Source organism: Eulemur rufifrons, chromosome 4, assembly GCF_041146395.1.
Source record: "Eulemur rufifrons isolate Redbay chromosome 4, OSU_ERuf_1, whole genome shotgun sequence".
Lineage (NCBI taxonomy): Eukaryota > Metazoa > Chordata > Mammalia > Primates > Lemuridae > Eulemur > Eulemur rufifrons.
The window spans coordinates 3,156,224-3,172,754 of NC_090986.1; the positions used below are offsets into that span (position 1 = coordinate 3,156,224).

Below are 16,531 nucleotides of genomic sequence, written 5' to 3' on the forward strand. Positions count from 1 at the left end.
AAGGCTTGGTAAATTTTACTCTATTATATCCTCAAATAACTTATCCAACCATTGTGTACTTTCTTATTCACCCTCATGAATGCCTATGATTCTCACATTAGGCCTCTTCACATAATCCCACAATTCTTGTAGGCTTTGCTCTTTTCTCTTATTTCTCTGCCCTATCTCTGTGACTGATTTGTTTAATAGAAAGGTGTTATCTTCAATCCCTGATATTCTTTCTTCTGTTTGATCTACTGTGTTCTTCTGGCTTTCCACTGTGTTTTGTAATTCCTTTAATATATTCTTCATTTCCAGAAGTTTGGTTTGATTTTTCTTTAATATTTCAATTTCTTTAGTGAATTTTTTTCTAAGTCCTGGATTTTTTTTTAATGGTTTCTTTGTGTTGGTTATCCATTTTTTCTTGCATATCATTGAGTTTTCTTACAATCCATGTTCAAAATTGTTCTGTCATTTTAGTGTTCTGAATTTGGTTTATGTCCATTGCTAGAGAGCTGGTGTTCCCATTTGGTGGTGTGCTTTCTGTTTGATTCTTAATACTTCCAGAGTTCTTTCGCTGATTCCTTCCCATCTGGATCAGCTGTTGCTTCTTACCTTTAGATTTTTGTTTGAATAACAACATGCCCTGTTTAGTCTCTGTGTGAGTGCGTGGTATTTGTGGGTGTGATTTTACCACAGCCTGTATGATGAGTAAGTAGATGCACTTAAAGGGTGTGCAGAATGACCTCCCTGTCAGTAGGTGGCACTTGCTGGGAGGAGTAGGCTGCAGTGCTACTTTTGGGTACTGTAACCAGCTCTTGTTCTGCTGGAGAGGCACTCTGGTGCCTCAGGTGGTGGGTGGTATCCTTGGACTTCCAGGTGTGTCCTTATTCTCTACCTCAGTAAGGGCAGGTGGGGGAGTGAGGCTTGGCAGAGCTGGATTGGGTGAGCCTTCCCTCAAGCTCCACAAATGCTGTTAGTGGGGGTCAAAGTTCTGTTGTCTGCTTCTGGACAAAGCCACCAGGGAGGGGCTGAAATGGCCCCTCTCAGCCAAAATCCTGCATATTGGGGTGGGGCTGTATGAGACCTGCAGTCTGAAGCAGGCCTCACTCCTTTCCACTCTTCCCTATTCCACTATTTCTCCCAGGTCTCTGCCAGCAGGAAGGACCTCCAGCCAGTGGATCTCCCCTGGCTGTCACGCTGGCCAGGAGGGTCCCTGCCCAGGATAGCAGCCTCAGCGGGGTACATGGCCCTCCCATGGGAGGAGGGCTGCCCCTCAAGCATGCTGATCTGCCCCTGAAGGCACACACACCTCAGTAGGTTCATCCACAATTATACCCTCTGTGCCCCGGGGCAATGTGATTGAGACCTGGGTGTATGGGATCTTGTCTGCAGGCCTGTCCCCTGGACTCTGGAGGTTCATCTCTAACTCTGCCAGGGAGGGGAGTGCTGGTTTCAAGTCACTCACAGGGTGCCCAGCCTGGATCAATGTCTCTACATTTTGGGATTTTCACCACTCTCCTGGAGTCACCAGGCAAGTGGCACCTGAGAGGACTGGTGGGTAAGGAGCTCATAATTTGAGTACCCCTCAGTCTGCTGTAAGGCCCCAAAAGAAAAGGTCCCATACCCTGCAGATACCTGTGGGTGGTGGCTAAATTACTTCTCTTGGCAGCTGCAGGTAGGGAAGGGGAAGGAGAGAATGAAGCAATATTGTGTCTGTTGATCAGCTCAGGTCTGGGGGCCAGGAGGTGCCTGAGGGAGTTGGGATCCTGGTGCTCTGTCTGCAAGAGGCTGACTACTTACTGGGAGAAGCCTTCTCTGGGCTGGTGTGGGCAGGTTGCTCCAGCAGCTCAGGGGTCCACCAGCTGGCCAAGATGCAAGGGAAGGGGAATTTAACCGCTCCACCTACCCTTGTCTCTGGTCTCCTAGCCTCTTGGGGGACTTTCTCCTTCCAGTTGTCCTCCACAACTTCTTCCCATGGAGTCTGTTGTATTTTCAGGCACCCCTCCTTCTGACCCTCATCTGATCTATGTTTATCCTCCTGTTTTTTTTTTTTTTTAATTTCTTCTAAAATCTGTCTTTCTTGCAGAGATACTCTGGCTGGAGATTTTTCTCATCTTCCATCTTTCAGGCTTCTCGTCATACAATATTTTCCAGTTCAAGACAATGATATCAGATGGTGGACACATTTTTAGGATAGGCACAGAAGTACCTTGAAAGAAAATGAGAGGCTGAATCTCAAGCAGATGATGAAGATTAATGTTGATTTGGCTGGAGACAGTTGGTGAGAGAAGACCTGATATTAAAGATTTAGAAGAGGGCTAGGTGGTTGAGGACTTAGTGCTTAAGCATTCAAAAAGTTTCTGAGTCACACATGACAGTTTATATTATAAATACACCCTATTAAATTGAGACATTGGTAAATGCATGGATTCCTGCATTTCTCAGTTCCTGTGACTTGCTGATAGCTCATGATTGCTATGTCTGGCCTGGAGATGTCTAGAAAGGGATACTTTGCTTATATCATTTATCTTTGCTGCTTGTGGTGGTTGACTTTATAGTGAAAGACCATACCTATGATTTCTGAGATGGTTACCACACACAAAGAGAAAGGGAACATTCAATTTAGATATTGAAATTAACTCAACAAAAGCAACAGCATTGGAAGAAAAACAATTCATTCTATCAAACATTAGTAAAATCATTTTCTTTTTATCCTCCTGTTTCATTTCATGTCTTGTGCTTTGTTTTGTATTTATTTCTTTTTCAAGCAGTAAGTTTTCATGGAAAAATGTAATCACACTTCAAGTGATTTCATTTTGTTGGGGTTGTTTCCCCAAACTCAAACTGGCCTTCTTCTCTTGTTCCTTATAATCTTCATATTCGTCCTCGCTTCCATGGGTAACTTGGCCATGATTCACCTCATACGTGTGGATCCCCGTCTCCACACGCCAATGTACTTTCTGCTCAGCCAGCTCTCCCTCATGGACCTGATGTACATCTCCACCACCGTCCCCAAGATGGCTTTCAACTTCCTCTCTGGCCAGAAAAGCATCTCCTTCCTGGGATGTGGTGTGCAAAGCTTCTTCTTCGTGACCATGGCTTGTTCTGAAGGCTTACTCCTGGCCTCCATGGCCTACGACCGTTACGTGGCCATCTGCCACCCCCTCCATTATCCCATCCGCATGAGTAACAGGATGTGTGTGAAGATGATCATAGGGTGTTGGACAGTGGCGTCCATCAACTCCTTGGCACACACAGTCTATGCCCTCCATATTCCTTACCGCAGGCCTAGGGCCATTGATCATTTCTTCTGTGATATCCCGGCCATGTTGCCTCTTGCCTGTATGGACACTTGGGGCTATGAGTACATGGGTTTTTTGAGCACAATCCTCTTTCTCCTTCTTCCCTTCCTGGGTATCACTGCTTCCTATGGCCGGGTCCTATTTGCTGTCTACTGTATGCACTCAAAAGAAGGAAGAAAAAAGGCCTTCACCACCTGTTCAACACATTTAATTGTAGTGATCTTTTACTATACACCTTTTGTCTATACCTATCTTCGGCCCAAGAATCTCCGCTCACCAGCAGAGGATAAGATTCTGGCAGTTTTCTACACCATCCTCACTCCCATGCTCAATCCCATTATCTATAGCCTGAGGAATGAAGAAGTCTTGGGGGCCATGACAAGAGTGTTTGGGATATTCTCCTCCCTGAAAAAATGATCATGGCTGTCCCTACTTTCCTTTATATATTTCCCTTTTACCTGTTGATTAGAACACCCTAGAACAGAGTTGTTTGATAGAAATATACTTTAAAATTTTCCAATAGACACATTTAATCAACTATATTAACTTAAATAATGTATTTGTTAAATTCGAAATGACATTATTACCAATATTAACATAACAATATTGATATTAATTATGTAGTATATTTTAATAAATATTCAATATATTTATATATATTAATATTAACCAATAATATGTATAATCATATAAAATATACTTTCTACATGTAATTAACATAAAATTACTAATGCCATTTTTACTTTGTTTTCATTCTAAGTCTTCAAAGTCTTGTATTTATTTTATACTTAGAGCACACTGCAATTTGGACTTTACAAATTTCAAGCATATAATAGCGACAAAGACCTGTGTCCATGGTTTTGGATAGCATAGCCTTAGAGCATCCAATAAATGTTTTCAGAAGTTGCATATTTGTGTTTGTGTGTGTGTTATGTGTGTAGTGTATAAAATCTATTTGTGGTGTACAAGATACTGATGGTGGGATGAGAAGTAGCATGCAAAATGAGCCTGCTAAAGTGCTGTTTATAAGTTTGCTACTCTGTTCTGCTCATTTTTAGCATGTAATTATTACTGTAATTGACATCTTGTGTCCATTTTATCTTTTTCTGAAACTTTTCAGAGACAACTTATTTGATTTAGGATTTTTCTTATTTTAATGAAAATATTGAGATTAAATAACCAGAATAAGGATATGAGTATGATCTACATTCAAGTTATAAAACTATATATTAATATTAAAAGGACCTCCACAAAGTTATTTGTACTTAAATAAGTTATTTACTTAAAGGCAGGGAGATAAATGACTGGATAGCTACCATATATGACATATAAATTGTGCACAAGGATTTCAGATTTCAGATATGATATCTAAAATATAAATATGACCTTGCACTGATTAGAGTTTGATGCTAATATATCTAATGTTGTGTTTAATGAAAGTTTGACAATTTTTATTTTACTAATGCACTCAAATTACTTCAAGTCTATCCATATATGGATTTATTTCAGGTTTTGATGTTTATAGAAAAAAATTAAGTCTCAGAAGGATCTATCCCTTTCATTTATTGCCCAGGTTCATGCTCTCAATATCTTTCTCTGGCCTCTTAATACCTTTTTAAGTGTTTTCATGTCTTGAGTCCATTTCAAACTTAAAATATATCCAATTCATTCCCATCCAAATTATTTTCCTAAAATACAGATTTGATCTTGTCATTCCACAATCTCTGATTTCCCATTGGATTCACAGTGCCTTGCTACCTTAAATTTATATCCAAATGCTTTTTAAAATATACATTATATCTGTTTCTATCACCCAATCCACAAACTTAGTGCCATGGTTTCTCTAGACTTTACCCTGTCCATAAAGTTGTCTATTCATCTATAGGTCTGAAACTTAACTCAGACCATTTTCCACTCCTGGAAAATTCTGTTCCACATATCTCATGACTGCCAATCTGACTTGTACCTTTTCATTAAGACATAACTGAAAATGCATATCCCACCAGCCACCTGTAGTTCCAGCTATTTGAGAGGCTGAGTTGGGAGGATCAATTGAGCAGAAGAGTTTGGAACAAATAAGGAACTCTAAAAAACAAACAAAAAAATCCAAAGGACCTTAAGTCCCATCTTCTGGCATCCACAGCTTGTATCTCCTTCCCCCAAATGTCCTTTCCTGTAGTGCTTATGGTAACATATTTTATTGACACTTCTTCATGTCTATGCCTATGTCTCCTTATAAATTTAAACTCATAAAATATTGTAATAATTGTAATAATTAGGATGATAATACCTGGTAATATTTACTAACTGTAAATGCTTCTCCTGCATATATAAGTTATGTTTCTCTACAATACTATGGTTCTGATATTTGTTCCATGTTGAGTGAACACTGAGGGTTGGTGAGACTAAATAAATGAACTAAAAACTGCAAAGAAAAGAAAATTGCCTTAGCTCACAGAACTGGGAAGGGAAACAATTTTGAAGACAGTTTTATTTGCATCAGGGCTGAGGCTCTGAGTCTCCATGTTACTTGCCTCTGCATGAACTAGAGCATCAGGATTTGATCTGGGAGCCCCCACAGAAGAATGGAGTGCTATGCCATGCATTGCTGGGGGACATTTGTTTTTAGTATGTTCTTTGTGTTTATGTGATGAAAGTTCAGGGAAATTGTGAACATGCTACATGACAGATCCAGGGGAAAATAGAAGCAGATGATTTCTCACACACAGTTAAGGATTCATTGCTTGGAGTTTCATTTTACTTATTCAAATGAGTGATCATTGTCCTGTTGAATTTAAAGAATGTGTAAAAATTTTTTGCTCCCATTAGGACTTCTAGGATTATTTTTTATGTTTTGCTTTTGGGTTTTTAGAGCTTTTACATTTTTTCAGTATCAAAAAATCACCAATGGCATCATTCTTCACTTAGTAAAAAGTATAATATATCCTTGTATATCCTGGAGAAATTAAACAAATTGATTAGTCTGTCTAAAACAACAGCAATAAGCAACAACAACAATGCTGATGGGATAACACCAAGCTAAAAAAATAGCCTCTAGAATTACCACCAGGCAAATACAATTGTGAAGTTGCTGAAGTTTTCACCCTGATTTATTCCTTATTATTCAAGCCATACACTGTACCCTCCCTATGTGAAGCATTCTTGTTACTGTGGGTAAAGAAATGAATAAATGGGTAAAGTCTTTTACCTTGTGGAGCTCAGATGCTGGTGCTAGGTATAAACACATAAGAACACATTGTATGATCACACTGGGCAGTGACAATGTAAGGGAGAAAACTGTTACATGATTTGTCACACAGAGCAAGCAGAGAGGCCACTCAGTCATGATGAAAGCAAGGACAAACCTCAAGGATTACCCCCCAAACCCTATGAAGCCTGAGGAAGGAGAGCAATAGGAGGCAGTGAGCAGAGAGAGGGTAGAACACATAGATCAGATCTGTACCACGGTGAGGGCAGAGCAAAGAATATGGACTTTATTCTAAATGAGGCAGAAGCCCTACAGGGAAATATTTTCTAAAGTACAACCATCTGCATCATCTTGGCCAGTCAAATGGAGTGAACGCTACATAAATATCTGGAAGTGTGGCAAAATGGAAACCTGTATCACACACAGCCACTCTTTCCAAAGAATGCCATGTCGAGCCCATAAAAACAGGCATTTATTTTCTTTTAAATTTTAGTTTTGAGTTTGTTGCTGTTGTTGTTTGTTTTTAAGACAGAGTCTTGCTCTGTGGCCCCTGCTAGACTGCAGAGACATCATCATAACTCACTGTAACCTCAAACTTCTGGGGCAAGCGATCGTCCTGCCTCAACCTTCTGAGTAGGTGGGAATATAGGCACGTACCATGACAATGGACAAATTTTTCTCTGTTTAGTTAGAAATGGGCCTGGCTCTTGCTCAGGCTTCTCTTTACTCCTGAGCTCAAGTGATCCTTCCCTCTCGGCCTCCCAGAATGCTAGAATTACAGGTCTGAGCCACTGTGCCTGGCCATAAATTTTATTTAATTCTTGTAGAAATTTCGAACTCTAAGTGGCTTTTAGGAATGACAATTATTTGCATGTCCTGAAATATTGTTCTATAGCATGTAGGATAAGTAAATTTAGTAATATACAGTTGTCCCTTGAACCACATGGGTTTGAACTATGCAGGCCACTTATTGATGGGTTCTTCAGGGCAGACTGCAGGACTTGAATATGTGTGGACTTTGTTATACGTGAAGGGTCCTGGAACCAAACCCCCACATACACTGAGGGATGTCTGTATTGTAGATTGTAAAATAGCTAGAAGAGATGGTTTTCATTGTTCTTATTACAAATAAATAATAAATGTTTAAGGTGATGAATATGTTAATTATCCTAATTTGATCATTAGACAATGTACACATGTACGAAAACATCACATTTTGCCCCATATACATGCAAAAATAGTTTTCTAATAAGTAAATAAAAGAGTCTTGTTCAGTCATGAGGCCAGATGCTGCATTTTTTGTTATTGCTCTTCCTCAATCTCCTTTCCAATTCCAAGAACAAATGAGCCACGTAATTAGAGTAAAATAGGAATGGGGTCTTATTATGACACCTCTTGATGAAGTGGCCAATGACATTGAGGTTGCTAATTTCTTCCAACTAAAAGATTCCAGCCTGGGACAGAAAAATATGGTCATGGACCACCACGTTGGAGGGATAGATAATTGTTCAAAAATTAGATTCTGCTAGTCCTTCCAAAGCAAAAACCTTCACAGGCCATTATTTCTATTTTGCTTTTAATTGAAAAATAATTGTATATATTTAGGGGGTACCATATGATATCTTGATATATTTCTATAATGTATTAACAGAATGGTTAAATCAGGCTAACTAAGAAACATTACTTCACTCATCTTTTCTGTGGTAAAAACACTTAAATTCCATTTTTAGCCACTTTGAAATATATAATACATTATTGTTTATTATAGTCACCATTCTGTGCAATAGATCACTAAAGCTTATTCGTCTGGTCTGACTGAAACTTTGTACCCTTTGATAAAGAACTCTCCTTTTCCCATCCACCCCTGCCCCCAGCCTCTGCTAACCATTATTCTATGCTCTGCTTTTATGAGTTCAACTTCTTTAGATTCCACATATAAGTGAGATCACGTGGTATTTGTATTTCTGTGCCTGGCTTATTTTACTTAGCATAACGTCCCTCAAGCTAATCCATATTCTCACAAGTGACAAGATCTCTCCCATTATTGAAGGCTGAGTACTATCCCGTTGTGTATATATACCACATTTTCTTTATTAGTTCATCTGAGGATAGACACCTAGGTTGCTTCAAAATCCTAGCTATTGTGAATAATGCTGCAATAAACATGGAAGTGAAGATATCTCTTTGGCATACTGATTTCAATTCCTTTCAATATATATTCAGAAGTGGGATTAATGGATCACATAGTAATTCTGTTTTTAGTTTCCTGAGGAACCTTCACGTTGTTTTCCAAAACAGCTGTATTAAGTTACATTCCCACCAAGAATACACAAGTGTTTCCTTTTCTCCACACTTTTACCAATATCTACTATGTTTTGCTATTTATTTATTCAGTTTTTTTAGACAAAATCTTGCTGTGTTGCCTGGGGTAGAATGCCATGGCATCAGCCTAGCTCATAGCAACTTCAAACTCCTAGGCTCAAGTGATCCTCGTGCCGCTGCCTCCTGAGTAGCTGGGACTACAGGTGCACAATACCATACCTGACTATTTTTTTCTATTTTTAGTAAAGATGGAATTTTGTTATTGCTCAATGTGGTCTCAAACTCCTGAACCCCCACAAATGACCCCCCTGCCTTCCCCTCCCATATAGCTAGGATTGCAGGTAAGAGCCATTGTTCCCAGCTTTTGTTTTTCTTTTTGATAATAGCCATTCTAACAGTTGTGAGGCAATATCTCATTGTGGCTGATCAGTGATGATAAGCATTTTTTTTCCCTATATCAGTTAAGCCTTTGTATGTCTTCTTTTGAGAAATGTCTATTCAGATCCTTTGCCCATTTTTTTTTATTGGGTTATTTATTTTCTCACCATGGAGTTGTCTGGGTTTCTTATATATTTTTGATACTAGCCCCTTATCAGATATAAGGCTTGCAAATATTTTCTACCTATCCATGGCTTGTCTCTTCACTCTACTAATTGTTTCCTTTGCTGTGAATAAGCTTTTTAGTTTCATGCACTCCCATCTGTCTATTGTTTGTTTTTGTTGCCTGTGCTTTTGGGATCATAGCCAAGAAATTATTGTCCAGAGCAATGTTGTAGAGAATTTTCCCTATTTTGTTCTAGTAGTTTTATAGTTTCCAGTATTACATTTGTCTGTAATCTATTTTGAGTTGATTTTTGTATATGGTGTGAGATTAGGGTCCAATTTTATTCCTCACAATGGAGGATATTTGATTTTCCCAGTACCATTTGTTGAAGAGACTGTCCCATCTCCATTGTGTGTTCTTGATACCTTTGTCAAAAATGAAGTGATCACAAATGTGTGGGTTTCCATAAGGCATTTTTATAATCAGTCCTTGGCCAAACTGACTATTATTTTGTGAGCCAGAAGCCCACTTTTGTAAAGCACAGAGAAGTGGGTCCTTTCAACATTAGCATTGCTTGCATCACGTTAGGCAAAGAAAATCATAATTCCCTCTAGAATTATGTTTGTTGTCCTGATCAACCCAATCACCTTGCTCAGATTTGTTTTATTGTCAGTTTCTTACTGAGACTATTCTTAGGCTAACTTCTTAAAAATGCAATCACTTCCCCCTCATTTTGTACCTCCATCATTAACAGCATCAATTTTCCACATGAACACTCTTTATTTATGAAAAATATCAATACATTTACTCTATTGTCTATTTTCCCCATAACATTTATTCACAGTATTTTCACTAGTGCTTATATCTGGCAAATAGTAGGAGCTCAATAAAACAGTTAGTGGATCACATCACTCTGATGCAACTAATGAGTATGAAAATCAGGGTTTCTGATGTTGAGAAAATAATAAATATGCTCCCTGCTGGGTTGCTGAGAAAGGTAAAATATAAGCAAGAGCTTTTAAGCTAAAAGACAATAATCACAGTCAAGACATGTATGTATGTAAGTTATGAAATAAAGATCAAGAGAAAATTGATAAAGAGCTGGAAGAAAGCCATTGGAGGTAAGGACTTATGTGGTATTTAAAGAGGTATATTTTTTCTTTCAACAGTATGTACTATATAATCTGTAAGAGTAAATTTGATTTTAAAATTAAAATTATTTTTTAAAAATTTAATCTGATTCCCAAAACATGCTAATAAATTCAAAAAGTACTCAAGCTGTTTCTAAAATTTTATTATATGTGAGATTAATATGCAAAAACTGTCAGATAAAAACTGCAAAAATGATAGACTGTTACTGAACTAAAAAGTAATATATTAAAATATACTATAAAGTAATAAAAATCAAAATTATATGCTTATTGACATTTTCAACTTCCAGAGAGGAGAGCTTGTACAATTAATCTTGTTGGAACAACTATTAACCAACAGTGGAAAAAAACAAAACAAAAATTTGATGTCAACATTAAGATTTACAACAAAACAAACTCCAAATGGGCATTAGAATTAAGTTAATAAAAAACAGAACTTAAAAAGTTTAAATCTTAGAGCATAAAAATTATTTAAAAATATGATATAAAATTCATAATTTATCAAAGATGTATTGATAAATTTGACTATTTTTAAACATCTCTAGATTACAGCAATCATTACCATGAAAAACAAAAGACAAATAAAACGTAACACAAGATTTAATTATATGGCACAGACACAGATTCATACTGGAAATATAAGGGGTTTCAAACATTAACATAAAAAATACCCTACAACTCAATAATAAATAACACTTCTCAGAAAAAAAATACAATGGCTATAAAAAATACAGAAAGATTTTTAATCTCATGAAAATTTAAACTGCACTGAGAAATTAATATTCCCTTTAAAGTTGAGAACTATCAAAAATGCACTACAGCACGATGTGTTTTGTTGGTAGGAAATGGTAGACATATTCAAATGTACTGCTATTGGTGTAAATTTGTATAACCTTTTGGAAGAATTATCTAATGAATAGATAGATTAACTAGAGTATATATATCCATGGGTATATATATATGCACAAACACATTAGGTAATTTTAATTATATATAGTACCTAAATATATAAGTATATATATAATATAATACTTAATATACTTATATATAATTTATCATTATATATTGTATATACTTATAAATCATATATTACTATATATTTACTCATATTATATATGTCATATATACTTATGTATATAAACTATATATAACTTATATATAACATATAACTTCTATAAATACTTGAATAAGCATATATATAATGACATACCATACATACATTTATAGAAATATATACTTATATAAGTATACAGAAATATATGTATTTATATATCCATACAGTAATATACACATATGTATAAACTTACAAAAAAGTTTGAACATGTATACCAAAGACATATAGAAGAAAGTTCATAGCAGTGCTACTCAAAATAGTCAGAAACTGAACATGTCCACCAAGAGTAGAATGAATAAATGAACTATGATCTATTAACATAAAATGCAGTATTAATATTAACCATTGTTCTAGTAATCAGATAAATCTAAAGTATAATAGCACTGCCATGTAATAGTACTACATGTACCAGAATTATTAAATTTTAAAAATAATAAATGAAATATACAGAAAAAAAGTGTGGATTATAAATTTGATCATTATGACTTCTAAAGTCTTCTTATAGAGTACAAACTTTACAATCTTTGGAATCAGTTTGATATTATCTATTAAATTTGGAAATATACTTTCCCTGTAACCCAGCAGTTGTGGGTATATAACCAATCAGAGTTCTTGCACAGAAAGACCGATAGATCTTTGTGATCTTTCATCTCTTTGGTTAACATATTCCTAGGTATTTTATTTTCTTTGTAGCTCCTGGAACTGGTATTGAGTCCTTGATTTGATTCCCAGGTTGACTGTTATTAGAATATAGGCATGCTATAGACATGCTACTGATTCATGTATATTGATTTTGTTACCTAAGATTTTGCTGAACATATTTATCAATTCTATGAGTCTTTTGGTAGAGATTTTAGGGTTTTCTAGATATAAGATTATGTCATCAGCAAACGGGGATAGTTTGACTTCTTCTTTCCCAACTTGGATGTGCTTTATTTTTTTCTCTGGCCTGATTATTCTGGCTAGGACTTCTAGCACTATGTTGAATAGAAGTGATGACACTGGGCACTCTTATCTTGTCCCAGTTCTTAAGAGGAATATTTTCAACTTTGCTCTATTCTATGTATGTTGGCTGTGGGTTTGTCAATATGGCTTTTATAATTTTGAGATATGGCCCTCCTGTGCCTAGTTTGTTGATTTGCATATATTGAACCACCCTTGTATCCCTAGGATGAAACAAACTTTACCATAGTGAAATATCTTTTTAGTGTGCTGTTGAAATCAGTTTGCAAGTATTTTGTTGAGGATTTTTGCATTTATGTTCAAAAAAATATTTCTCTGTAGTTTTGGTTTTTTGTTATGTCCTTTCCTGGCTTTGGTATCAAGGTGACACTGGCTTCATAGAATGAGTTAGAAATGATTCCCTTCTTCTCAATGTCATGGAAAAACTTCTGTAAAATAGTAACCAATTCTTCTTTGTAGATGTGGTAGAATTAAATTGAAGCCACCTGGGTTGGGGCTTATTTTTGGGGAGAGGCTTTTTTATTACTGCTTTAATCTCACTACTATTATTCTTCTTTTCAGGGTTTCCATTCCTTAGTGATTCAGACTTGGGAGGTTGTGTGTTATCAAGAATGTATTCATTTTTTTCAATGTTTTCTAGTTGGTGTGGATGGAGGTAGTATTTATGGATGGTGTTTTGTGTTTCTGCAGTATCAGTTGTAATGTCTCCTTTTTCATTTCTGATGTAGCTTATTTGAGTCTTTTCTCTGCTATTTGTTGTAAATCTGGATACTTGTCTATATATTTCTTTAGTCTTTTCAAAGAACCACCTTTTTATTTTATTGATCCTTTGTATTGTGGGGTTTTGTTTTTCCATTTCTTTTAGATCTTTTCTCAGCTTTGTTATTTATTTTCTTCTGATGGTTTTGTCTTTGGTTTGATCTACTTTATCTAGCTCCTTAATGTGACCTTAGCTTGTTATTTTGTGTTCTTTGTGTCTTTTTGATGGAAGCATTTAAGGCTATTAATTTCCCACTAGGACTGCTTTTGATGTATCCAATAGACTTTGAAATCTGTGTCCCTTTGTTGTTCAGTGCAAGGAATGCTTTGATTTCCATCTTAATTTCATCATTGACCCTAGAATCATTAAGCAGCTGGTTGTTTAATTTCTATAACTTTGTGAATATTTGGGTGCTTCTCTTGGTTTTGATTTCTTATTTCATTCCACTGTGATCTGAGGAGATACATGATGTTCTCTATTTTGGGGACTATCTTATAGAATCTGTAGGTTTATATTTTTTTTTAATTTGAGAAGTCCTCAGTCATTTCTTTGACCACTTTTTACTTTTTCAGTCTTCCCTATTTTCACCTCTTTTTTGGAGTATTTGATAACATGGATATTAGATACTTTCTTTTTGTCCTAAGCCTTCTGAGTCTCTGTTCATTTGTTGTTGTGGTGGTTTCTTTTCTCTCTATATATATTTTTAAGTTGGTTAATGTCTATTTTTCTATCTTCATGTTCACTGGTTCCTTCCTATATCCTCTCCATTCAGTTGCTTAGCCCATCTAATTTTATATATATATAAATTTTTTTTAATGAATGGGATGTCTAATGTATTTCAAAATCACCTGAATTTTTTGTGAAATAAAAGCATTTAAAAAGGCCTTTGTGGGACTGCGAAAGGCTGCAGCCACAAGTGCCTAGCAGACACCAAACTGTCTCCTTTACGCGGGCGGCTGGGCTCCCTCTGTCCAGCTCTAGCAGACGCTGAACTGTCTCCTATATGCCGGCAGCTGGGCTCCCTTGGTGCCTGGCTCCTCTGGCCCCTGCTGGACCCTGAGCATTCAACCCCAGTGCCAGCGATCTGCAGATGGGCGGCCGCCATTGTCGGAGTCCACAGCCTAAACGCTGTGGAGCGGTTGGGTACTGTGCAGCTCCCTGGGTGGCTCCCTCCACTAGTCCGTGGACCCTTATTAGGAGCTGGGCCTTTGTGTGAACACTGAGTGCTTCCCCAGTCGCGAGAGAGTGGAGCATGGACCTTGCGGACATTGGGGCGGGGCGGACCATCGCCTGTGGGAGCTGCAGTGGCTGGGGCACTGGGCGAATGAGGGCGCCGCCCCCTCCCCCTAGCCACTGTCTTTTGTGCAGAGAGAGGTGGAAACCACCTCGGGAGAGGAAGAGGAGCAGCCCCCCCCCCGGGAGGTAGCAAAATCCTGAACAACACGCAAAAGGCTCCCCCTAGTGACAGAGGAGGCAGCTTACCTGGCGCGCACGGCATGCCCCTATCCAGACTAAAGCTGAAAGAAGGGATCTTCCAGATGGGAAGCGCTCAGCGAAAGAACTCTGGGAGTATAAAGAATCAAGCTGAAACCTTGCCCTCAAAGAGGATTACTAGTTCTCCACCAATTGACACAAACCAGATTCAAAATAGCATCATGTCACAGGAAGAATTTCAAACATGGATCATAAATAAGCTGAACATTTTTTTTTTTTAGATTTATTTATTTATTTATTTATTTTATTTTTTTTTATTCATGATAAATTATTAAGTGAACAGTGCAAGTTAAAAACAATAGTTTCATATTTTTTCCCCACCCCCCCTTTCCCGAGTCAGCACCTTCAAGTGTTACCACTCCCCAAACGGTGCGCAATGCACTCATTGTGTAGGCATACCCCCATCCCCTCCCCCACCCCCCACCTCAGTCTGATGTCCAATTGGTGTCGTTCCCAGATTTGTATTTAGGTGATGATCAGGGAAACCAATTTTCTGGTGAGTACATGTGATGCATGTTTTTCCATTCTTGGGATACTTCACTTAATATAATGGGTTCCAACTCTCTCCAGGAGAACCATAGAGATGTCGTATCTTCATCATTCCTTATAATAAGCTGAACATTATGCAAGAAAAAATGGATAACCAACACAAAGAAACCACAAAAAAGATCCAGGACTTCGAAGAAACATTCACTAAAGAAATTGAAATATTGAAGAAAAATCAAACTGAACTCCTGGAAATGAAGAATTTATTCAGGGAGCTACAAAACACAGTGGAAAGTCTCAAGAGCAGGATAGATCAAATAGAAGAAAGAATCTCAGAGATCGAAGATAACACTTTCTAATTAAATAAGTCAGTCACAGAGATAGAGCAAAGAAACAAGAGAAAAGACCAGAGTCTACAAGAAATGTGGGATTATGGAAGAAGCCTAACGTGAGACTTATCAGCATTCCTGAGGGTGAAGAAGACAATAACCAAGGGTTGGATGAACTATTTGAAGATATAATTGAGGAACATTTCCCAGGCCTTGCCAAATCTCTAGATATACAGGTTCAAGAAGCTCAAAGAACCCCTGGGATATTCATACCAAATAGGAAGACACCACGTGATGCAGTTATCAGATTGACCAAAATATCCACTAAAGAGGCCCTTCTTTGAGCTGTAAGGAGAAAGAAACAAGTAACATACAAAGGAAAGTCCATCTGAATCATGCCAGATTTCTCAACTGAAACCTTACAAGCAAGAAGAGATTGGGGCCCCATTCTCACTCTTCTGAAACAGAATAATGCCCAGCCTAGAATCCTGTACCCACCTAAGCTCAGTTTTATATATGAAGGTGAAATTAAGACATTCTCAGATAAACAAAACTCAGAGAATTCACCAAGACAAGACCAGCTCTCCAAGAAGTACTCAAAACAGAATTACACATGGTCCAGCACAAGAAAGACCCACGAATGTAAAACTACTCAAGAGATAAAGATAAAAATCCAGTTATCACAATGGCTCAAGAAAGAAAACAGATCAATTAAATTCAACCCAACATGAGGAACAGCAATCTGTCTCACCTATCAGTTCTCTCATTAAATGTGAATGGATTGAATTCCCCACTCAAGAGACATAGACTGGCCCAATGGATAAACCAATACAAGCCAAGTATCTGCTGTCTTCAGGAAACTCATCTAACCTGCAA

At 37.3% G+C, this 16,531-nt stretch overlaps 1 protein-coding gene across 1 annotated transcript; it reads left to right on the forward strand.

Annotated features, from left to right (window-relative positions):
• The first annotated feature begins 2,762 nt into the window (after nt 1-2,762).
• On the forward strand, nt 2,763-3,701 carry LOC138382512 (olfactory receptor 2L13-like). The gene has a single exon (XM_069466982.1). It carries the CDS (start codon nt 2,763-2,765, stop codon nt 3,699-3,701), a length of 939 nt encoding a protein of 312 aa, XP_069323083.1.
• Nucleotides 3,702-16,531: the final 12,830 nt, after the last annotated feature.